General features: G+C 40.1%; 1 protein-coding gene across 3 annotated transcripts; it reads right to left on the minus strand.

Moving 5' to 3' along the window:
• Positions 1 to 405: 405 nt before the first annotated feature.
• Positions 406 to 24,285, minus strand: RCBTB1 (RCC1 and BTB domain containing protein 1). Of its 3 annotated transcripts, none has more exons than XR_003989697.1 (12): positions 23,734 to 24,285; positions 18,216 to 18,386; positions 17,217 to 17,367; positions 16,571 to 16,737; positions 14,438 to 14,596; positions 13,357 to 13,464; positions 12,278 to 12,420; positions 9,066 to 9,256; positions 5,854 to 5,980; positions 5,211 to 5,382; positions 4,389 to 4,519; positions 406 to 1,362 (listed from the first exon to the last, which is right to left on the minus strand). XR_003989697.1 is itself a non-coding variant. In XM_030474080.1 (12 exons), exons 2-12 carry the CDS (start codon positions 18,357 to 18,359, stop codon positions 1,222 to 1,224), a joined length of 1,614 nt encoding a protein of 537 aa, XP_030329940.1. In that variant the 5' UTR covers positions 18,360 to 18,386; positions 23,734 to 24,285; the 3' UTR covers positions 406 to 1,221. The 3 variants fall into 3 exon arrangements, 2 of the variants coding, with proteins under 2 accessions (XP_030329940.1, XP_030329945.1); XM_030474080.1 differs by having other exon boundaries at positions 5,211 to 5,362; XM_030474085.1 differs by having other exon boundaries at positions 5,211 to 5,362; positions 24,004 to 24,248.
• Positions 24,286 to 25,322: the final 1,037 nt, after the last annotated feature.

Genomic DNA, 25,322 nt, shown 5'->3' on the forward strand with positions numbered 1-25,322 from the left:
AAAATTCTAAGCTCTGCAAAGTCACAACCCCAAAGTTAGACCTGCAGTTAACCTGAACTTCAAATCTGACGTTCCAGGTCCTTTGCTCTACTCTGTAGTTGGTGCAGATGTAGCACCTTAAAAGTATTCAGTAAAAATAGGAGTGTGTGTCCATACATATGTGCGGTAAGGTCACATATGGAAGAGCCATAGTTTGTCATCACTGGTGTCTACAAATAAAGCTACTGTTTTCTGAAGTTGAGATCACACGTATGTGTCACGCACAGTGAAACTGGTAAGATTCAGTCATACCTGGGCTGTAGGGTTGGGCTTTTTCTTTTAAGTAAAGCAACTCCTATGCTGTAGGTAACACAAAAAGCTTGCCAGTTTTTTCAAAGGCCAAAGAAGTTCACTAGGGAACAGGTATAAAAAAAAGTGATTTTTATTACGTGTAGTTTACATTTAGACAACACTTAAATGCAAAACCCCTGCTTTCAGAACAGTGTATCCCTTCCCCTCCAAGGGAACTGACATAATCTGGAGTCATTCAAGAGGGAATTTTTTCCAATAGCCATTATAAATATTGCTTGAACAGATTACATGAAGTATACATTGCAGCTTACATTAAGGTATACCCAAATACAGAAATTTACTTCTGATTAGATTTGCTAGTTACCCCTTTCTTCAAAGTCACTCGCATAGGCTTTGCGGATGGATGATTTGTGCACACTTTTCTAAGCACCAGATGCTTGGTTAATCATAGGCAAATGGCAAAGTCATTCACAATCATGCAAATGCAGAAGGAGATTTCCACGCCATTTGCTTCTCTATAATCCCAGGGAGTTAATGATTTAAGTGACATCATTCAGTGGCTCAGTCAGACTAGTCTCCAACCCCCAAAGAAATGGAAAGTCTTGCCAGGCAGTGCTAGAACTGCAATTTCCCAGGCTAAAGAGGCATTCTCAACACCGGCTGGTAGCCCCTGCACACCACCGTGTTTCCTCTCTCCAGCTGAAATCTTGAGCTGGTTCCACTATCCAGGTTTGCTAAATGCAAGTGAATATTTTGCTTGACATTTTACAACAGTTCACTCTTGAGCACAGAAAACTTTTGTTTTCGCTGTGGCCTTTCATGTCTTCTGGTGTAAGAGACCAGGCAACACTCACTTTTACCTGTACAGTTACAACATCCTGTTACAACTGCAGAAACCCCCTACAAACACCCATAACTTACAGCCTCATTTCAGTTCTTAAAGGCTCCACATTTACTGGCTTTAGCAATGAATTCCTTTAGCAGAGGACCATCCATTTGCCAAAATGCTATGGTTTGTGTCACTTCTGTCAAATGATTGACACAAAACTTAAAGCAGAATTCCTCTAAGTCCTAAACAGAAAAAAGAAAAGAAGAAAAAGATCTTATTATCTTTGCTTCCTCCAGCACAGAAAATGACATTCAGGCACAAATGCATTTATATGCTTTATTTTTACAGATGATACAAACACATTAACCCAGTGGCTCCCAATGTTTTTCCCCCACACAGTCACTATGTAAATGCAACAGAAAATAATAATTCTACCCACATATCATGGTTACAAGGGGAACAGTAACCATAACTGGTTCTCACTATGTAGCTGCAGTCACAAAAATCAGCTGTTATGAGGAATATGTGTTTTAAAAGTCTTCCCACTTGAAGAGCTTCATCTGCACTCACTGACACCTACTAAAACCTGATACAAACAGGAGACCTCGGGGTAATGATATACAACCAAGACTGTGGATTAAGAAAATTCAGCTCTTTTGTTTGATAACATAAACTCAAATCTATATGTAAGGCTGCTTGACTTCTTGCTTAGTGAAGGGCTTAACTGAAGCCTTGAAGTTGCATGTACCCAGACTCTCTGCAAACATATACTGACTGGATAGTTTTAAAGCTAAGTTTAGGCAGAAAGCCTTTCTGTGCCTTAGAAACAGAGTCTTGTTACAAAGTATTTCACAGATATCCCAGAAATGATTCAAAAGAAGTAGAGTGGCACAATACAGCACAGCAGTTCTTGCAGAAAGTGGACTCTGGATATCTGAGTCTACTTGGAAGTGCCTTCCAAAAAAGCCTCAGAACTGTCATTGCACCCACATGATGTCAGAGAGAAAGGATGTCTTGGAAAAACAAGACACAGTTGTTGTCAATATAAGGTTGACCACAGAATGCTTCCCACTCATTTATTTCCAACCCCTCTTCCGAGGAGGAAATCTACTCTCTATGGCGCAGAGCTGAGCTGTTGTAAGGAGGCTGCTGCAGCCCTTTACAAAATAGCAACTCCTCACCCTGTTCTAATTCCTTTATTGTGTTCTAGGTTTGTAGAACTAGTATTCCACACGTGAGAACACCCCCTTCCCGAGCTGCTCAGCACCCTGGGCGCTGCAGTAAGGCATAATAAATTTGCAGAGCTCTTTAAGCCACTGATTAATATTCACAATACTGAACACTACAGCAACTGTGTGCCAGGGAGAGTTCTTGACACAACAACAATATAAAAATATATCCTGGCCTAAAACCAGGCATTCTGAAGCTGCAGATCTTGGCTTGTGTGGCATCTGTGCAACGAAAAAAGACAAGCTTATTAGAACTGAACACTGACGGGTTTCTTGTTTTTAAATAACAGAATGAACTAGCATTTTCAACAAAATTACATCGTACACATTACAATATTTTGCACTGCTTTATTTTAAAAAAATCATATTCCGAGTCAATGCAACAAAAGCATACAATAAACATATTGTAATATTAGTAAGTAACTTTGGAATATTTAAAAGTTCTGAATTAAAAAAAAGGCTGAATTTCATTTGCAGATGGATGCACTCCCAGCAAACTGTACTTGAAATATAGGCTTAAGTGAATAAAGGCACAAGGTACATCCAAGGATTATTTTAAGAGCTACAATAAGCAGCCACACCTGACCTAATTCTAGCCACTTCAACTCAGTCACCAAAAGAAAGTACAGGAGAGTTTTGTATCATGGAGGTATTTTAAATTAGCGAAGCAGCTTCTTTTAACTGTTGTCTTCCAGATGCACAGTCCCTTGAATGAACTACATCACCCGAGCAATTTCAAGCTCCCATCGAGCATTACTGCATACAAACCCCACTTTTTGCTTAAAAAACAACCCCTCAGTGTCACTCATTCTCTCCTCGATGTAGCATTTAAGCCTATGGTTCTAACTTTATTTAGCTAGCAAGGTACAGCCAAGGCACAGTAACTGGATTTCTTCTACACTTTAAAAGCAGAATCAATCACACACTGAACACTCATTCTGCAAACAATCTTTTGAGGCTAAAATATGGAAATCTTCCTATTTTCCATGAAGTCTCACCAAAGAAATTGTTATTCACAGTAGAGCTGAAGCCACCAGTCAGACACTAACACAGCCATTTAGGTAAGGTATATCAAACAAGCAACACATGACAAAGCTCTGAAATAAGTTAGGGCACCTGCATGCCAATGACTGGATATTAAGTAAGCAATGAGCTGATTTACTAAGTACCAAAACTGCTTTATAAGCAAGTTAAAAGCAAACCAAAGGTGCAAACATGATGCACAGATGCTATGCTGAACACAAATAGCCACAGCAAGACCAGGAATACATCCTAGTTAGTCCACGAAGCAGCATGTTAGTGATCTAGTAGTGAAGTCAGACATGGTGCAATAGGGAAGTTTCTCTAGCCTTCCCCCCTTTTCGCACACTTGTTCTCTGTCTTCAACATTTATCAGGCCCACAAAGCAGTTCTTATTCTGCCATTTCATCATACTGTGAAGACTGAAAGTGTATTTAACTGTAGCTAAAACAAAACAAGCCAACAAAAGAAAAAGAAACCCAAATGCACTCAGTCCCCAAACCTACCGCCATACGACATCACACACAACACACAAACTTACAAGTAAGTAACTTCAGGCTTACAAGACTGCTTTTCATAATGTTAGTGGTTTTGCTTTGTATTTAAACCCCTCCCCTGTTTCAGAGTTAGTGTTTCAGAATTTTTTTGTTACAGTCATTTTCATCTCCCCCCCAAACAGTAACTCATGAAGCTTGGCACAGCATCATAACCTTTTACCATGAAATTATGCAATGCAAACATTTATAGATAATAAGTCTCAGCCTGGAACTTAAGTTATCTTTAGCTATCTGTGTACTAGTTCACCTTCCCAGTACTGCTTTATGGGGATGTGGGAAGATACATCTCTCAAGGCAAATACAGGGTTTTTAAGTCCAGCATTCTCAAATTCTGACAATAGGAAATAGTATTATCTGATAGTAAAGGAGAGAGCTTATATGAAAAAATAACTGGCAGTTTTTCTCCATAGTTTAAGTCAGAAAGCAGCCACCTATTTAAGAGATTGAAGTTTAGAAGTTTACCTCTGCATCGTATCTGACAGCAGCAGAGAGCAATGAAAATGCATTTTCCACAGTAATTCCTCTCTTGATAATATGCTGACACAGTTTTTTCAGTCTGTTTTCACAGTACGAAGTAGCCAAATCCAAAAGCCCTGCAATTAAAACGCCACTGTACGTTAGTCTGTTGTAACGATCTCTGCCCTTTCAACAGCAGCTTATGCTCCCGGGGTACAGACTGCATGTGCACTCTGCGTGCCATGTTCTATGGCTCTGTAAGATGCTTTTTGCTAGTGGGTCACTACTCAGGAAAATTAATTTAACCGTTACACATGAAGAAAGGCCTTTTATTGCCTCATGCCGTAATCCTGTAATCTCTCTAAATACACAAGCTGTTCCACTGCTTCGCATACCTAACTGCTTGTGAGAGTGGAACTGTTACAGGACAACCAGCACGACATGAGCAAAAAGCTACCATTACAAAAATCTGTGCCTGAATTACAGCTTCCTCTTTGCTCTGCTGTCCAAGTTTCCTCTATATTAGATCTGCTGAGATTCTCTGATATTATCTAAAACAATAACTGACTCAATTTAGTAAAATATTCAAGTTTTTTAACCCAGAGAAAGTTTTCTCCCAAACTTGAAAAAAATGCTCATTGCTTATTTCTAAATACGCTTTTGCCGTGGTAAATTTGCTACAACAGTATTTTTAAGACACGTTAATTAATCACCAGTAACACATATTATAGGCCAGACTAGAAGCCTATATTAATATACATATTCTGCATCCCTTGTCTCAATTTTTCTGGATGTTGCTTTCTAACGTAATTGGACCACAAGCAATACCTATTGCATCTTCAGGCGGAAGGTCCACACTGTCAGTATACAAGTACTCAAGAAAGGCACGATACACAGGATAAGAAAACTGGTCTATTTCTATCACTTCCTTCATATCCTCATTCCAGTATGACTGGAACATGGTTCTGAAGTGTTCACACCTAAGAGACAAAGACATAATCTGGAACACTATTATATGAACACATGAACGTTACATTACAGTTACAGTCCCCCTGAAATACATTTTTGGGGCACTCTGCAATATTCACAAATATTTTACCATACCCCATCACATCCAGTGGTCCACATTTTGGTTCCTAATACTGTGGGCATTGTTACGCATTAAGATAAAACTCTTATTTGATCTATGCTACAGAAATGTCTATGTATTCATTGCAATCAGACCAACTTAACAGAATTTGTTATCCTGGGAACAACAGATGGGCTTAGAGAAAATTGAATATGGACCATTTTAAGACAGAGTTTTGATTCCACTCTTTTTACCATCACTTCATTTAAAGTGATTATGGATACATAGATACTGTATATTACAGGTTTAGGGGTCCCTCCCTATCCCTTACTTTCCCCCATCTTAGATGTGATACTAAGAGTTTATACAGAATAACCAAGAGCTGTGAAACATGACCACTACCTGATTTTCAGCACAGCTTTGTGGACGTGGATGTACTTTCCATCCACACGGAACTTTAGGTCTGAGGTTTCTGGGCTGTCAAACTCTTTCTTCAGAGATTCTGCTACCGTTAAAAAGTCTTCATGCTCTACAGAAACAATTTTAAAACAAACAAAAACATGTTAAGCATCTTAAACAGAACATACACATCACTACCTAATGCTAGCAGCTCAACTAAGAGCATGTCAAGGAAAATAGGTCAGTATTAGAGCTCCGCTGGCTTAAGTGGTGAAATGGGAGGAATGAATTAATGCAATACCATTTCCTGTTGACCAGGACTGCTCCGCAACAGCTACAAGCAGCAGTGGTCAGCAGTTCCCATTCCAGCTCATTGCACAGAGGTAGCAGAGCACCATGGAAAGCACCTGGAGAACTTTCCCTCTCTTCTCCTGAGCACTACTCATGAGTTTGCCAGCCTCCTCACAGCTCACTGCTAGCGCTCATGCTAGTCAGGTCAGCTCCGCAACATGCAAACTACCTTTGCAGCTGCACACTGCTTTTAATGGGAGTCTACAGCATCACCTGCAACTCAAGACACAGTGTACAGTACTTCAGCTGCACTGACATGGTGTGATCTGAGCCTAAACATAAGAAAACGTGTCACCAGTTGGCCACTTGTTTGTGCTGGCAGACTGGATATAGCCTGCAGGTTGTCTGTCAAGGTCTTTGCCAGGGCTCACGAGCATGAATTATCACTGACACCATTATACTCAGTTTCTTAGTCAATTATGACAACACAAAATCCAACAGCAGTCCTGTTGAGGAAGAGTTACAGTAGATACTGTGTTCTTGCTACAACCAAGGACACAGGGCTTTGGCAATTTTGAAAGTGGATTAAAGCTCGCAGCTCTTCAACAGTTCTTTATGTTAAGGCCCATGACACTGGTCCCACAGAGGTCCCATTCTGTGTCTCTAGAAATCATACATGAGTTGCAGCAAAATATGGCTCAGGCTTGTGGTAAAGCAAGATCTCTGGAGTTTTAGAAAAGCTAATTTAACCCACTATTTGAAGCTTCCATTGGTGCATCTTAAAAGTGCGTTTCAAAACACATGGCGCCTAAGAAGCAAAGTACGGAAAAGAAAAATAAGTGGATTTCCGCTATAATGGGATGTGGTCTACCTCCTGTGTCCCACAGGACTGCAGGTTATTCATCCATATACTATCCACAATTACCCTTCACCATTAGGGACAGCTAAATTAGTTGGCATTTTAAAAAGAATACTGTTGTAACAAACTGCTGTAACAGACAAGTCATGTTTGTGCCACAAAAGACCACACACTCCTATAATTTACATGGATCACCCACAGAACCTGCAGCTCACCAGGGCTAACTAATCCACACTTTGATCCCTCTCCATTTGCTCATGTGATTTTTCTTCCTAGGTCATCAGCTTAGCTTAAGCTACGCAGCAGATCAACTTTCACTCCAAATACCTTAAGTTCATTCCTCAAAAAAGGCTGCAGATTTGTACTTCACCACAGCCAATCCTGAGTGACTGATTCATTTTTTTGGCAGAGCAATCATAACCGGAAGTAGGACAACAACCTTTATGCAGAGTTAGTTCTCACTAAGAAAAAACGCCAACCAAACAGAGAAAGAAAAAAGTTTTTTTTAACCTATATGAATAAAAAGGTGGGGAAGGAAAACATGCAGGTGGAAGATGGAGATTAAAAATACCCCTACAATTAATGCTTTTTATTTAAATATTCAGTAAGTAGGACTATCAGAATAAGAGGGGAATAACCCCCAACAGCTGAGAGGAGTTAAAAAGCAGGTACAAAAGTCAAACACGTTGTTATACTCGGTCTGGGAATACTTCATAAAAACCAAGAACTTGAAAGGTACTGAAAATGGGGAGATGTCATTTAAACAGTCTTCACTATCAGCAACAGGCAACAGACTGGACAACCATCAGACCTCTACTGAGGACAAGACTAACACCTACCGCACAGGATTACAGAATGGAGAAAGTGAGACTGGGATAAAACAAGACTTGGATTTACCCAGAAGCAGATCATTTCAAGCTACTCATCTCTCTCTGATAAAACTATTCAGTTTTTCTCTATAGATGAGATGCTGTTATCTGGACCTCTATGAATGTGGTAACACACTAAATGAGAAGTTAAGATAGAGAACCTGGGTTAGGACAAACCACATGCAAAGATAAAGTCTGAGACTGCAGAAAGGTCACTTGGGATGTGATCTGTCCACAAAACCAATTTTGTACAGGAACTAACAAAATTAGGATCTGTTGTCAATATGAAAACAGATTAGATCTCCTAAATGATCTGAAGAACTGAAGCAGCAGGTCTAAAATGAAAATATCTTCATGTTTTGAACATGAAGACACCATCATGTTTTCAAGGAAGTGCAAGATAAGAGCAAGCTAAGCACTTTATAGCATATTTGGGGTTAAATATGAATTAGCAGAATGTAAATCAAAGACAATCAAAAAAGGTTTGGGTTTATTTGTTGGTCACAGAGACTGCATCCCAAGGTGTAATCCAAGGTAGCATAAGAAGAGAGTTCCGACAGAGAAAACTATTAGAATCTTGTTTTAGAGGGACTATTATTTATAAATCTGCCTGTCTTTGAATAAAAGTCAAACTAAATCAAGTTGAGAGAAATCATCTCAAAAAAAGAAAACCTGGAATTCTGTTACTTTACTTTCCTAACATGAAACACAGGAGAGAGATTCACTCCTTCATATTCATATTGGAAGGGTAAATACTAAGAATGGAAAGCTAGAGACAACACTGACAGTTCAAAGTTGTTAGATACCAAAGTAACAAGTGTCAGAAGCAGTCTTCCAAGTAAGAACAGTTTTAAGAGAAAAAAGTTATGTTTAATGATCCAGGAGTACTTCCCTGTCCTGAGCTGGAGCTCAAACAATACAAATGTAGGAGATACTCAATATTCACAGTGAGCGGTAAAACAGAGTCCTCTCCTGATGTATGCCAGCAAACAATCGTGTTAACCCTATTCTGGATCCTTAGCTGCTGAAGACTGTTTTCTTCAGAGGAAAAAAAACCTAGCTAAAAGAGGCAGTTTTAATCGCCGGTTCTCCTTAAAACAGAAACCAACCTGCCACAAAAACAGTATCCTGTACTAATCACTACTAATGTACACAGAGATTATTGCACTGGCTGCCATGTTGGAGCTTGTTCTCACCTACTGACAGAAGACGCCACATAACGGCCGGGGTAGCAAAGCAAGCAAACACATCGTCAGTGCAGGCAAAGTGCGTGAGGTGGGGAAGGATCACGGACTGCCCACGGCACTGGCCCCACATGTACACTTGGCCACTCTGGGTCTTGGCAGCCGATGTGTGAGCAGAGTGGCAGGCTGCAATCTCCACAACCCTGCGAACAGAAGAACCCTTGTAAGATACTTACAGGTACGGAATCAAGTGACTTTCCAAATACCTCACCAAAATAACAGCCAACCAAACTATGCATCTACACTCCTGTACTTCTTTCTTTGCCCTGCACGAATGTGATACTGTTTGAATGGGTATTTTAAAACTGCAATGACATTTTCAGACTGCTTGTAGATTTTACTATAATCATGTATTGCTTCAATGATGTCATTCTCATCAGTTGACATTGCTCCTTTTCTTCCATAACCATGGGAAAGGGATGAAAAAACCCCAGAGGTTTGGTTTCCCCTTTAAAAACAATGCACATCACTGTTTCTCAAAAAGAAATGCTTATGGAGCTTATGAAACTTCCAGTTCAGGAACAGGCAGGAAAGTTCTAGTACAAAGATTTTTGCAGAGCACTTTTCAGAACCTCTTTCAAACAGATGTAAAAATCATCTCACACTAAGTTCCTATGTGTTTTTCAATAAATGCTTTATTAAGAAATCCTTCTACCTCCCCCTTTTTTAACCCCCCCTTTTTTTTTCCTTATTCTTATTTAGACAGAGATGTGACCTATTGCCTATATTTCTACCTTCTTATTTTGCTGTGAGTTTCCTTTCCTCAACACTGAGGTTCAGCAGGGAACATGGACAGTGCTTCATTTGAGGAGAGGTGAACACACACACTTAACTCCACATTCTTGAAGAGCTATGGTTGTTTTTCAAATGAAGTCTATATAGTATTTTCACCCACCTCACATAGTTCCTTAAAATAGTAGAGCTGCTGATGCACATTTATCTATTCTGTTCTCCCATTGCTCAGGCAATCCCTATCTTGCCATCTGAAACATTACAAGAACTGAGAAGAACCACACTTCCATTAAAAAGGACTGCAAGGATGTTTCCAGTGTCTCTGTTCACACGATAAGCAAAAACCAGGGGAAGTTCCAGCGTTAGTTCAAACTAAAAGCTATGCTTTCCTGGTTTTATTCCATGCTAAAAAAGCATCAGAGGATTTCATGCTTTTGCGCCAGAAACAGATCAACTGGGACAAATAAATGTCTTTCCAAGCAATCTAAGAACATACATATCAAAATGTTTGTTCCTTTACAGAACAATGACATGAAGAGTTAGCTTTTTGGTGAAAAGTTTTTTTAGCACAAAGCCCAAGTTAAATTTTTTTATCCAAGTTAAAACTCAGGAAGACTCTCCAATCACTTTCAGTATATGTATCAATAATTTCTGGCAGATAAAGGGCTAATGGGTTATTTTGCACCATTATCACCTTCAGAACTTCTTTGCAACATTATGGTATTTCAGCATCTCTGCAAGAGACATCATAAAGCAATTATTTCAGGGACAACTTTTCATCTTAGCTGTCCATCTAAACTACTTCCTTCCCCAAACTTTCCTTAGCAGAAGAGATTCTTATTTCCAGGGTAACTATACTATACTTAAAAAGTATAGTAGAATATGCACTGTAACACATATATAGTACACATACAGAATACTTACAGTACGTGTACAGAATAACATGTTAAGCAAACACTTCACATCAGAATTCAGGAAGCTGACCTTCATAGCTGTTCCCCCAAGCTAACACAAAATAAAGTCTAAAAGTTCCTTACAAGCTATATGTGCAATATTCTTCAAGATAGCATCATATGCCACTTCCTAAGGAACTGTCACCAGCATTACATATAAATGACAGAAGAGTTCTATAAATGAAAAGACCAGGAGAAGCAGCAGTAACATGCTTCATGGGAAATGACAGCTCACCCACTTACAGCACTGTTTCCAAGGGAGCTGCATCAAGCAAGATGAGTAAGTTCAAGTGACTTACATCTCCCTTAGATTCCAAGCAGAAATTTTATATTTTCTCCCTCCTTTAGTCATTGAACAAATACCATCTTTATTACAATTCCATGCTTGAGTTCACATACACAATACTAAATGCAACAGTTGCCCTTAGTTCGCTCAAGAAATAAACTGCCAAGAAAACAAAGTCGATCTATTTGCAAACACATATATTTCTGTTCCAGTGCTTTTTAAAACAGTATTTCATTTTGCTATGCTAGTGTCAGTTCCTTCATAGACAAGTCAGCCCCACCTCAGTGGTGTGATGGTTCCTTTCTTCTTCCCCACCCCTTTTTAAGCTCTTAAATAATCTCAGTTCTGTGCAGCTTTTAATCTAATGTGAAGTGTGAGAAACAGGAAAAATAGGAATGACTTCCCAGAAAGACAAATCAGACATGGAGGAGAAAAACCAATCACAAATGCTTCTTAATGAAGTGGAGATTACAAGTTAAGAGATTTACAGGTTAAGGGATTTATGGACTAAGAGGTTTCCGAACTGAGGTACATTAATCTATAGGTATACACACGGGCCCAGAAAATGGGACCAAGGTCCAAGCTTGTAGTGAACAAAAGCCATCCCAAATATGAGGATGACAAGGGTGCTAGAAGAAGGTGGACAAGGGTAAGGGCAATTCTTTTATGAGTCTAGGAAATTAAGAAACTACAAACTACTAACTGGTACCACTGATAAAAGTGTTATTATCTGTCCTTGGCTCCAGCAACCTTGCAAATTGAGTTCTGTTCACATGGTTGGTCAGCCTGTCAGAAATTTTTTTTCCTCACATCACTCCTTACAAAGGCAGTGCTTCCTCCCCCCTGCTTTTTATTTTTTAAACGTAGGCCTCAATACAGCTTCAAAGCTTGGCTTGTTGATTTCATAACTGCATATTTCTTAACCAAAGCAACCATATTTAGAATAGCCTAACAGTCATTCATTATCTTTCACTATAAGGTAAATACAAAGCATGTTTACTTTCAATAATCATTACAGACAGTAAAAAGCATTCAGTCTATAGTAAACAGCAAATTACCATCCTTTCCTACGCTTCTAACATTTGCCATAGAAAAACAATCCACCGTGCCCTACACAAGCATGCTTCCAGTGCTAGAGACTGCATAACACATGCTCAGATTTATCAACCCAGAAACAGCATCAGCAAGATTACCTTTCTTTTTCCATCATGATCTGCACCGGGCTTAGCTGGTTACTTTTATTGCCAGTTCCCAGCTGCCCGTAAGTGTTAGCTCCCCAGGCATAGAGCAAGCCCTCATCTGTTAGTGCTAGTGTGTGTGCATAGCCACAGGCAATCTGTAAGTAAATGTATAAGCATTACTACTAAAAAAAACCAGAGATGAGAAACACAATTATAGCACATATTACCTCAGTCTAGCTGATGTTATATTTCTCAGTCATTCTTCATTTAGCACTACAATGCATTATTTCTCAGTATTTAAAGCTAACAAAATACATTAACTGTAAATACCAGAAAAGTCCCAACTTCATTGTGTTCATTGGTTACTGCTAAATTATTTACTGTACTTTTGCAAAGTCTCCTTAGCCCTTTCAGTTGCAGACTCATCACACAAACAACAGTGAACTCTACCATAGAACCACAGAATAGTTAGGGTTGGAAAGGATCTTAAGATCATCTAGTTCCAATCCCCCTGCCATGGTTCAGAATTTGATATTTTGAATACAATACAAACTATAAGAGCTGCAGGCCAACAGCCAACAACTGTTCAACCCAAGTTACCACATGAGGCTCCACAGAACCTTACTAAAACCCCAGGAAGTCACAAATTCTAGTTTTATTCTTTAGCTGGGGAAAACAAAAACAACCCCACCACCAAATAACCAAACCCACATCTTAACTCATTTTCCCTTTTCCCTCACTTCTGAAGGACTAATTAGACTATTCATGTAGAATCTAATTTGAACACCTTGTTCCCCTTCTTTTCCTGTCTTTACCTAGTGCGTTTCATTCAGCTTTATAACAAAAACGCAATTTGTCTCCATAGCATAATTTACTCTTAGTTACACTAGCTAACTTTAAATCATTCAGAACATTTACAAAAGCGAGTATGTTACAGCTTACTTGCACTTTCCATAAGCCTAATATAATTTATAAGATATAAAAAAAATCAGTATTGGACCATGAGATCTAGAAGCAGGTGTATGATTCCAGACACAGTTTTAGCAGGTGCTAGCAACACGAATGCATTTTCATTTCCACATTAGACATACCTGGAGGATACACACACCATGTAACGCTGCCACTCTGCAGGGTGTTAGCTGATTGCCGTTGTTTCCAAGACCTAGCTGACCATTACCATTGTAACCCCAGCCATACACCTGATTGCAAAATGAAAATGAAAAAATGAAATAAAGCCACTCCTCAGCAGAAGTACAGAACATTTAAGACTTAGTGTCAAACACTAGTCAGAAAAGTACACCTTATTAAAAAAACCCTGTATGTTATTTCAAGAGCAGTATCGAGAAGGCTAAAAGACATTAAATATACTACAACTGACTGCATTCAACTTTTCCATCCTGTGTTTAAAATATATTTGTCTTTGAAGTACTACGAATTTTGCAATAAACTTACAATACACCAAAATCTCTCCCATAGTGTCAACATTTTACTTGACTTCTACACCTTCCTTTCTCATTATTACTTTATTTTTTTTTTTAATATAAAAAGAAATTAGTTACTCTGATCAGCTGGTTAGCTACTGGATTAGTTTAAACTAAAGTTCCCTGTTTAGTTCTACTTTTTTCCTTCAGTTTTGTTACAGTGGACACATCAAGACAAAAATATGTACAACGAAAGCTCATCTCAACCCCAGGGACTTTTACAGTCCCTCCAGCCACAAAGAAATGCTATGCTCTGAGTTTGATGAAATGTAGTAAAATTGAGGTTACAGTTCATACCTAGAAGCAAGATAGCACCATAAACCTCCGTGAAACAGAACAGTTGCACAATACTAGGGCAATGTGCAAATGCTGAGTTCAGTTTTGTTGCTGGCAATCAAGCAATGTGTTTAAGAATCAGGATGAATCAGTGTATTCTTGCAGAAAGATTAACTATTTAACTTTGCCCACTTTCAAAAATTAATGTAATTGACATCTGTTAAAGAATCTATTGAAGACAGTATCTCCAGTTAATTGCAGAATTTTCCTTAAATTTATCTCACAGAAGTTATCAGCATAACTCTATCAATACAACTCTGTAACTTGAGCACTCTACGTCAGCATTTCTTCATGTTCAGAGGTTAACCTCGTTAAGTTCAGGTAACGTAGAACATGAGCACACAGCAATGCTTACCTCACCATTGTTTACTACAGCCATGGAGGAGGTCTGACCACAAGCAATGCCAACTACCACTTTACCCTGTAAACAGTTTGAAACTCTACGAGGAGTTGGCTGGTTTGCTGTAGATCCAGATCCAACTTGACCACAGTTATTATAGCCCCAAGCATACAGCTGTCCATAAAAACAAACAAGCAAACAAAAAGTAGTTTAAGCCATAATAATAGTAATGATAGTAACAAACTATAATCTTACTGTAGTCATTATCAGAGAGAGTAAACTGTCCTACTGAACAAGCTAAAATGCTTAAAATCAAATTTCAACAGCTGAAAATTATATATATAGGACTGATCTAGCAAATATGCATATAGGACTTTTTTCAGCTTCTTGCTACAGAATTGGAGTATCTGACTACAACAGGAAAACAAAGGAACATATTTCTGTATTAAACATAAGTCAGACTATAAGACACAGAACATGGTGAGTGGACTGTCTTTATATTTTCATTGCCCCATAACAGCTACTATGAAGAAGGAAGCATAAGGAAGAAGTTCTTTAATGTGAGGGTGGTGAGGCACTGGAACAGGTTGCCCAAAGAAGTGGTAAATGCTCCATCCCTGGTAGTGTTCAAGGACAGCTTGGATAGAGCCTTGGGTGACATGGTCTAGTGTGAGATATCCCTGCCCATGGCAGGGAGGTTGGAACTAGATGATCTTAAGGTCCTTTCAGACCTAAACCATTCTGTGATTCTGTGATAAGAAAATTAATTCTATCCCAGCCAAACCCAGCACATTATGCCAAGTATTTCCACAAATACTTACAACTTCAATGCCCCTCTGAAATTCCAGATGTATCAAGTCACAAGGGCTTCTGCAGCCAAATCTTGCTAAAAATAAAACTCTCCTTAACGTATTTCGCTGCTTTCAGTATAATCAATTCTGGTACAGATTAAACCTCAGAGCACAAATAGACTAAACTCCTGCAAGGCATGCTAGGGATGGTTTTATAGCACATTAACTAGCCACAATGTCCAGCAAGCTGCAAATCCCAACTCCATGGTAAATACAAAGAAGCTTCCCTGATTCAACTGAGATTTCAAGCATGTGACATTTATTACAAGAGACAGCATGGCCATCACAGGCAGCTACCATACAGCAGCTGGCACCACTAGTTTAACTAACACATGAACACCCTCTCCCTCCTGCACACACACCAAACTTTATGGTTTAACTGAGTCAAATGCGACAGCATGAAGATCTTCCCTAAAAGCAGGCTCTCCTTCCAGAAGCAACACTTAAATTAACCCAATGCGTCTTTCCCACCCTCAAACACTGATTTGCTACTTTGTATTAGTGTTACACTATGACTCTACTGAACCATAAGGGGCATGCTCAGATTACCAGGATGGAAAGAATTGTAGTTTACATTTTCATTGTTAGGAAGATTTTAAAATTAGAACTCTTCTTTTGTTAAAGCAGAGCTGAAACCAGGCTTTCCTCCATGCAGTAACATGCAACTCAAATCAGATATGCACAGATTGCTCAAATCTGACTAACTGGAAACTAATTGTATGTGTTTCCCATGACATGTAGCCTTAAGCCATGTAAACAAATAGAATAAAGCAGACTTGGGTATAAACCAAGTGCTCTTTTATTAGCTACACACAAAGGTATTCAGAGGTGTGCAGAGCAACATTCTTTCACAGCAGGAGTGTGGAAATCATGAAGACTACAAGAAACAGACTTAGCAGTAAGCAGTGAATACAAACAACACAATAATACCTCTTAAATAACAGACCTGCAAGTAAATCTATGTTACATTTTGCACCTTACAAACCATTATTTCACCTGTAAGTGACACCTTTCTGGTCTCATCCCTGTAAGACATACCACAAATGAAAGACACAACAGTTTACTAAGCTTTTATTCCATTGTTTTTGTGGTTGGATGGGGGTTTTTCTGTTGGGCTTTGTGGGAGGCTGTTTTTTTGAGTTGGTGTCCTGCTCTGAAGAGCAGGACACCCTAGTTTAAGGCAGCAGGAGAAAACATTATGCTGTAACTACGCTATAGAGAAATGTCAGACTGCAAGGTCACCTGCGCTATTCATGTCAACAAGGAGATTAAGAGATTTGAACAGGTTTCAACTTACATCCCCATCAAATGACAGCGCCATGGAATGATGAGAGCCACAAGCTACTTCCACCACTTTCTTTACTAACAGATTTGTGCAAACTTGAACAGGAGTAATGCCCTGATTAGTTGTGCCATTCCCGAGTTGGCTGTAACCATTGTGCCCCCAAGCATACACTTCACCATCTGCAAAAATATTGAAGTTTGTGATAAAAACCACCAAAAATTCCAAGGAAATTAAGATAGACAGAATTCTAAGAAATTAGCAAATGTCAACAGGAAAGTGAAAGGACATTAACAAAGAGCAAAACTATTACAAGAATCATCTGTATACTAAAAAATTATATACTTCATATGTAACTATTTTATACACATATATCACAAAATAAACCTCTTGGTTTATTGTAGAAATACATGGAAGTGCACAGGTAAGACTGATTATGTCATAAATGGTATGAGTAAAACTCTGTAGTTGCACATAACGGAAATGGAAACTTACTTTACCTATTACTGAGTACATTTAGTTCCACTTAAGAACAATGAGAAACCTTTACTGTGCATTAACCAATTAAGAAGTTAATATAATTACACCTTAACCCACTCTTGTTAAATGCAAGTGGAACTTAAAATCTGTTACTGATATTTTGATACTGTTAATTTTCTACCTTCAGTGCAAAGTACAACATGGGGTCCACTTCCATAACTGAGACTGGAAATCTTCTTTCCACATAAGGCTTCTAATTTCTTTGGTAGTATTGTGCTCTGATTATCTCCAGTTCCCAAACAATTACTGCAATTCAGTCCAAAAACAAATACCTGAAAAAACAGAGGAATACTGATTTCAAGTGATTTATACTCAGGTAGGGACAGACGTGACAATATCTAGGTCTTCATAAAACCAGGACAGAGTTTTGCCATGGACTCTTGAGGGCTAGAGACTTCACTCATGGAAGTTAACAAGCTCAAGAGTCAGCATGGGGACACTTTGGAAGTTAACTGATGAGTTTAAATTCTTCACATCCATGAGGGCCTCTCATCTGTGGTACCTGTACTATAAGAAGCATTAAACTGTGAAAGTGGAAGACACCACCTTCTTTTAAAAGCAGTTTGTAAAGAGCAGCCACAGTTGTACTGTGGGAGGCTCATCCTTCAGGCAGCTTTGATAGGACTTAGGGGAAAAAAAAAATAAAATAAAATCCTGCTCTAGCCAGTCTTACGAGAAACCTTCCCATTAATACACCCCAGAACATCTGGCTTGTTTTCTTTCAGGAGCGTAATGCTAACTCACATTGAGTTTCAGAATCATTGAAATCCACAGATAATCTTCCGCTATACTGTTACTAGGCAAGCCATAACCTAATTATGTATCTTCATATCTGGAGCACTTGCACTTAATTTCAAGCTACAACAACTTCTTTTGAATTCTGACTGTCTTCAAAAGTGCACGTAATCCATCCTGGCCTTTGCCATTTGCAAGTTTTCTAAATACTCCATGTATATTGCCCCATACAGGACTAAAAAAGAAATTAAAAGTTACGTCCAGCATACTTTGAAATACACAAATTTCACACAATGCTTTTGAGCAACTATTAATTTGCAAGTATTCGGCGGACTCTGAAAACAACTAATTGTAGGGTATATGTTCCATTTTATTACAGCCTTACCTCATCATTGTGCGTTACATATATAGCTTCATTGGCTGATGTACCAAATACACACGCTTTCCGAATAGATGCTATTTCTTGAGGTGACAGTAAGGTAAATATTGGCCACTTGCTTACATCCACCATGATGCTGCTGTGTGTCATAATGTTTCTACAAGTAAGATGACATTGCTGTAATAAAACCAGAAACCTATTAGAAAGTCTATTTTGCACTTTCATCAGCAGGCAATAAGATAACTTCCTTTAAATGGGAGAAAATCCATGTGTTGTGGCTTTGAAAGTATAACATTCTGTTCTGTAACAAATAATGTAATTACATATGTATGAAGGTGGACAAATAGCAAGTCACGGGTAGGGCGCTGGAAGAACAGGCATTTTCTTAACAGAATATTTAAGTAAATTGTATTTGGTACAACTGAACACCTGCTGTTCTACAAGCAAACATTCAAACTTTGCGACTCCCCTGGTGGCAGAGGAGATTTCTGAGGGAATTTTCAGAAGGCATTTCAGCTGGAATTTCACTCATTAATTTTTTTGTAGTCTTACAACTTATATATGCCACACAAGCAAGCTGTTGATGTATATGTGAAACCTGCAAATAAAAATAAAGCAGAGCTGTTGAGCACATGACCCCAATCTGCCATCTCTCGCATAATCAAAAGCTCTTATTATGGTCAAAAACTATTTGTGAGAGCACAAAAGTATGAGATAAACTCACAAGTTTGTACAATTAAGCAGTGAAACACATCAGAGAAAAGTGATCAAGTAAAACTGTCATAATCTGTTGGAAACAAGCAGACAACATTAAAAGCTGGAAACATGCAGTGGGTATAGACATCATGCGCCAATGAACACAGACTATACAATCCATCCTTCCACAACGCTCCTTCTTCCCAGTCTCTTCAGGACAATTGCACCAGCTCAAGAACAAAGCTGACAGTCAACACAAATATAGAGAGCTTATCTAGGTCTTCGATCCTGCACAAAAGAACTGTAACATCGCTCATACCCTGAAGGGATTCTGCCACTGCTAACCTATGATAAATGCTAAGGAGTATCATCAAGTTTTTTGAGATCCTTAAAGCCCTAGATGGAGAATTCCACAGAATGTCAGTGACATGAAACAAATCACAATAAACATAAAAAAAATTAATAAGATAAATCATTTGCTTCTGACGATTCTCAAGACTGTGCTGACAACCAAGACATGGCTTCAGAAAGCTATTCAGAACCAGCAGACAATCCCAAAATACAGATTTTTCAGTGCAGATGTTTAGTGGAAGGAGCGGGTTTGTTTTTATATTTTTAAGAAGTTTGAGAAACACTGGGGTCACAGTGGAAATATGTATACAAAAAGAATCCAACACAAACAAAACCCAGACTTGTCTCCTGATCAAATTTTGTAACCTTGCTCCAACAAACCCAGCTCTACTCTATAGGCACTTCTCTCACTAAAAGCCTGACTTCACTCTACATTTCAGGTTTGAAGCAGGTCTTGAACACACCTGAAGTCTCCAGATGGCACACTCATACTAATTATATTTGTAGAACAGCTTTTAAAAGTCTACGTGATACCACGACCACAGCACATTCTATGCAGCTAAACAGATTTGAATGCACTTAAGCCTTCTTAATTTCTAGTCAAGTTACAAACTCAGGCCTGTCAGGTGCCAAGATTCGTTACCTTGCTTTGGCAAATCTTTTAACATATGACACTATCAATCAGTTAGGAGGAGACAGCGATGACTTGTTCATTTGCGCAGACAAAGTAATTGTTCCTTTTGACTTTCCCTATTTATTTTGCCTCGTGTAATGTACAGTTGGCAATGCACAAGCGTGTCATAAACTGGACATTACAAAAAACTATTTTCTTCACAGAAGTTCTTTTCAACATATCCTGTCAATTTAAGATATGAAGACAAAAATCTTATTTTGATGGAGAATGTCCAGTAAATTAACAACTTCTAAAGCATCCTGAGAATATACTCTACCCTTAAGGTAACCAGTTTAAAATGTGCTCCCCTTTCTCATCTCTGCACTAGGTCTTTAATCTGGTTGGCTTATTTTCCACTACTGTATGACTCAGTTAATCGCTCCTCTTCAACAAAACATTTCCAAGCACTTCCCAAACCTATGCGAGTCACACTGCATTTTCCACACCTCAAAGCTCAACTGGGTATCTTGTCAGAAAAATTAATACCAGTAGACAAAAGAAAAGCTTTCAAGCACACAAGAATTTCCAGATTGAAGACATGAGCAATGAACTCCATCCACAGATGAACCACCTTACAATTTCTGACTCATGTACCACTGCTTTACGTAAAACAATGCTGTATATTTCCAATTTCAACTATTACTACAATCCTACAAAGTTATTTCAAAGGTTTTCCTTACAAGGTTTTTAATGGCAACTCATCTGCCACTGCCAAGTTAGTTTCTTTAATAAACCTCAATCCTAAAACCTCTCCAAGTTTAGCACAAAAATCTTTAAACAGAAGACATCTCTCTGCAATATGCACTGTTTCTCCTAAACACAGACCCTATTCCCCTCCTCTACCACTATTAAATGTTGCCCCTAGATGCTGCCATTTGCTGCTATCATCATTCAGTTGCAACATTTTTGCACTAGCAACAGCAGCTATTTTTGTTCCTGCTTATATCTAAATGAGTGAAATTACATACAAACCTGAAAGTTGTGGGGCTTATACATGGACTTACTGTTTCTGAGCTTTAACTGTGCATGGAAAGCTGCTTTAACTACTTATTCTCCATTTTCCTCAGAAAATAAGTGCCCAACCTAGGTATAAGCACCACCAAAACAGAAATCTAACTAATTGTAGCATCCTCTAAGACATACTGCACACTTTCCAAAAGGGCAGACACTCTGCAATATGGTGATTGACCTCTCACACCAATCACACTCAGACTCCATCCTTGCACAACATTTGTCTGAACACGAGGGGAAAGGTGCGTGCAGAGTTTCCTCTGGGCAAATCCTTGCTATGACAGACTGATCTAGGAGACTTCGGTCATGTTGTTGCAAGCAGCGGCACAAAGAAAAACAGTGTCCTTCACTTACCCTTCCTGTACTGCATCAGTAAGAGAGCTAAGGTTATTGTTTACTCCTCCTGATAATCACGCAGAGGCCTGGACCCTGCCACATTACATATTATGCAAGGTCTGCACCCTAACTGAAAGTTTGTATCTGCAAATGTAGTAGCAAATGCACGACACGGAGTCCAAAGTAATGGTTACTTTAATCTGTAAGCAAATAGCTGTTTCAATGTATTAGCTCTCAAGCTATTGTTTAGATTCCATATGCAACATGGCAGCAGCGGCTCTAAGGCATATCTGTCACGTAGCAACATCTAGATTTTAAGTTAATTGCAGTTGAAAGCCTTAGGAGTATAAAAGTCATAAGCTTAAATTTGGTGCTCTGGTAGATAGCTGCTTTCAGAAATACTGTATGTCACTGCTTTTAATTGTCTTTTCATTTCTGCTGCATGATCCAGTGATAAACAACTATACACCATGCACCTTTACTTCTACTGCAGAGCTAACCAGCAGAGGGCACTTACATCAACAATACCTCTCCTAACTACTTTGACATCTTCGAAATTATCCAACAATCTCCGTATACAAACAGGAACAGAAACAAAGATGATTGTTTAAATTTCAGTGAGGCTAAAAATAAGCAAGAAAGGATGACTTGTTGAGAAGGAAACTGAACTGGCCGTATACTGGGATAAAAAGAAATTGAACTCGGAGCAGTCAACAACATTAGGGAAAAAAAAGCTAGATCTGCTCAAGATTTAAAAAAACACCACATGGTTTCAGAGACATAAGCCCTTCAAAAATTTGGTGCTAAACTGCTCCCTACGCATTTAACTTGTCACTAGTTTGCTTTTTAAAGAAAAGGTGTACAGGCTGATTCTCAATAATACAGGCAGGTAAACATGCATCGCTGCCTTAAAGAAAAAAAACACAAAACAAAACTAGAAAATCCACCAGTATTTACAAAATGTTTTGTTAAATGATTTTACATAAAGTTTCATAGAGTTTATAGTTCAGTTAAACAAATCCATGCTGGAGAGAACAATAGCCTAATGCAATATCCTACCAGGAAAACAGTACCCATTGTCATCACAACAAAAACACCCTATAGTTAACTCCTCAAAGATTATCCCCTAATTTGTAAAGACTATTTGAACAGAATTGCGTGTTTGTTTGCCTCACTCTTTCCTCAGGCTCCAGTGTTGCAGTTTATTCTGGCTGGTCAGATTCTCTCCTGCACAGAGAGAAACTGCAGGGTCAGGCCTTCATTTCTCCTAATTGTCTACAGGAATTATAAACAGAAGTGAGAACACAAAAGCTGGGATATCTGGCTTTAGATCAACACGAAATGACCGGCACACTTGATCCTTTTTAAGTACACCTCAACCAAGAAAGAGCAAAGTCCCAAATGTAACACTAATCTTCTCCATGTTTTCTCCAGTTTATGTCTGGGGTTTTAATCTCATATTTCAGTATTGAGAAAGAACATGGAAACAATACATACTACTGACATTAATCAGGTATGTGAAGCAAGTGATGTTATTGACGTTTTCTCCCTGCCAACAAAAGGATATTGCACTCCCTGAAATCATGTGCCTCAACACTTTCCTTAGACCTTACATAATGCAAGATTTCCGTGACAAAATCTGTGTGTTCAAACCTCTGCACGATTTATTTTTGGGTGCCTTTTATGAGCAACACAAGGAAAGAAAATCCTGCTGATCTCAGAACTGACAACTAGACCTCCTATTTGCTTTGAGTAACCGGCTGAAAGAGATACAAGCAAGCAAAAAACACTATGCAGACTACTGAACGGAAGAGTGTTCTAGCCATAGGAAAAAACCCTTATTAGGATAACAGTCATCCACACACCATAACAAAGCTGTAATTGCCTTCTTTTTCTTTTCCTTTTTTTTTTTTTTTTTTTTTTTTTTTTTTAAGCTGAACCATTACCGCAACTTACTGCACTAGTCACTCAGGACAAGACATCTTCTAAAGCAATACCTACATTCCAATCCAATGCATAGAGAGAGCATTCAAAGGAAAACATATTAATGCTCTAAAGGATTATTGCATCTTCAAAACGCTGTTTTTCCTAAAAACCTTTGTGCTCCAAACACATTTCCATTTACGTTTTCTCATAAACCCACCCTTGTTTAAACGATTCAAGTCCATTTTACCTTTCATCAGTAGACGACAACATGCTTTCCGAAAAAGATCACTTAAACTTTGTAAACCGGAACTCTAAATGTTCCTTTTATAAAGTAAAAATTCATTTAATATTAAATTTAGCAGAACTGTATTAAAAACCTGAAGAAACACTAATTATTCGTGTTTCTTCACGAGTCCAGCGAGGGGGAAAAATATGTGGAGAGCCTTCGGGAAGCAGACAACAAAGGGAAGGATGAACTGAAACACCATGAAACCGAAAAAAATCAAATCAAAACATACTGTGAGCACATACCGTGAGCTACGCCAAGCAGGAAGGGAGCCTTTCAGACAGCTGTGTGCGAGAAGTCACAGGCGGACCAAGGGAAAGCTTCGCCAAGTCACTTGGATGATGACCCCCGACCAAGCCCTGTTTACACGAGAAGGACCCTCTCCTCCCCCGGACGGGCACCACCGGCCCTGCCGCCCCTCACCGGGGGCCCACCCCACCCGCTCCCCACCGCGCCCGCCGAGCCGCGGCCCTCGCAGCGCCTCAAGGGAAGCTACCGCGCCCAGCGCTCCTCACCCAGCCGCTGCGGCATCCCCCGGCGGGCTCCCCGCGGCCGCCCCCGCTGCCTCCGAGGCGCCGCCGCCACAGCCGCTGCCGTTACCGGCCGTTAGGACCGTTACAGCCGTTCGACGCCAGCCCCGCCGCGCGCCAAAGGGGTCCCGACCGGGTGCGCAGCCCGCGCCCTGGCACCGCACACGTGACAGCGCCCGGCCGGGGCGGGGGGTGGCGTGTCACGTGACGGCAAGCCTCGGGAAGGACCCCTCCCGCTTGACCGTTCGCGCGCGCCGTCACGTGGCCGGCGGTAGGTAGTTCCTCCCCTCTCTCACCGCCTATTGGACGCGGTAAGCGCGGCCACGTGATCCTCCGCTCAGCCCCCGCGGAGCCGCCGCCGGGGCAGGTTCGGGTCCCGGTGCCGGTCCCGCCGTGAGGGGGAAGCGGGCGGGCCCCGGGGGCGCGCAGCTCCCTCCCGGCAGCTCGGCTGCGGCTCCTGCCCCGGCTGGCATCCCCCAGGCATCGCCTTGAGGCACCGCTCCCCTTGGCGGCAAGGCCGGGTGGCACCTTTCTGCCTCCACATCCTCACTGGCGTGGGGCCGAGGGGAGAACGAGGTGGGGCCGCACCCGGCCCAGGCCCCCTGCCCTGGGCACAGCCGGGCAGCATCTCGCAGGGCTGTGGTAGGGTCTGTGCTGGTTCTGCTGCAGGTCTGTAGTGTCTGGAACCAGCTGCATCCTAGAGACCGTGTTAACTGTCTCCTGATGCAGTCACTTAAAAGCTTGTCTGCATTCAAAGGTATTTAGCCAGCATGTAAGTGGCTGTTACAACTTAGCATTGGCATACAAAGAGTAATGGGTTAAAACTTAAACAGGGGATATTCAGGTTAGATATAAGGAAGAAGTTCTTTACAGTGAGAGTGTGAGACACTGGCACAGATTGCCCAAAGAAGTTGTGGATGCCCCATCCCTGGCTGTGTCCAAGGCCAGGTTGCATAGGGCTCTCTCTAGAGCAACCAGGCCTAGTGGAAGGTGTCCCTGCCCTTGGCAGGGGGTTGGAACTAGGTGAGCTTAAGGTCCTTTCCAACCCAAACTGTTCTATGATTCTATAATTTTGTCTCTTTACAGTTCTGTGTTTACACCTGCAGAGCTAGTACAAGACAGAGCTGGGGGAGGATGCAGGAAAGGGAAGATTGGAGACCAGCCCTCCCAAGAGAGCTCTTTTGCTACCCGAAGTTGTTACCAGGAAATGCCTTCTGCTTTTCTTAATATTTCCTTATTTTCCTGACTGTGCACAGGGTCAGGAGGCAGCTGAGGTTTGCAGCAGGAGGGGAACTGACCAGTCT

The sequence above is a fragment of the Strigops habroptila genome, chromosome 2 (assembly GCF_004027225.2).
Source record: "Strigops habroptila isolate Jane chromosome 2, bStrHab1.2.pri, whole genome shotgun sequence".
Classification (NCBI taxonomy): Eukaryota; Metazoa; Chordata; class Aves; order Psittaciformes; family Psittacidae; genus Strigops; species Strigops habroptila.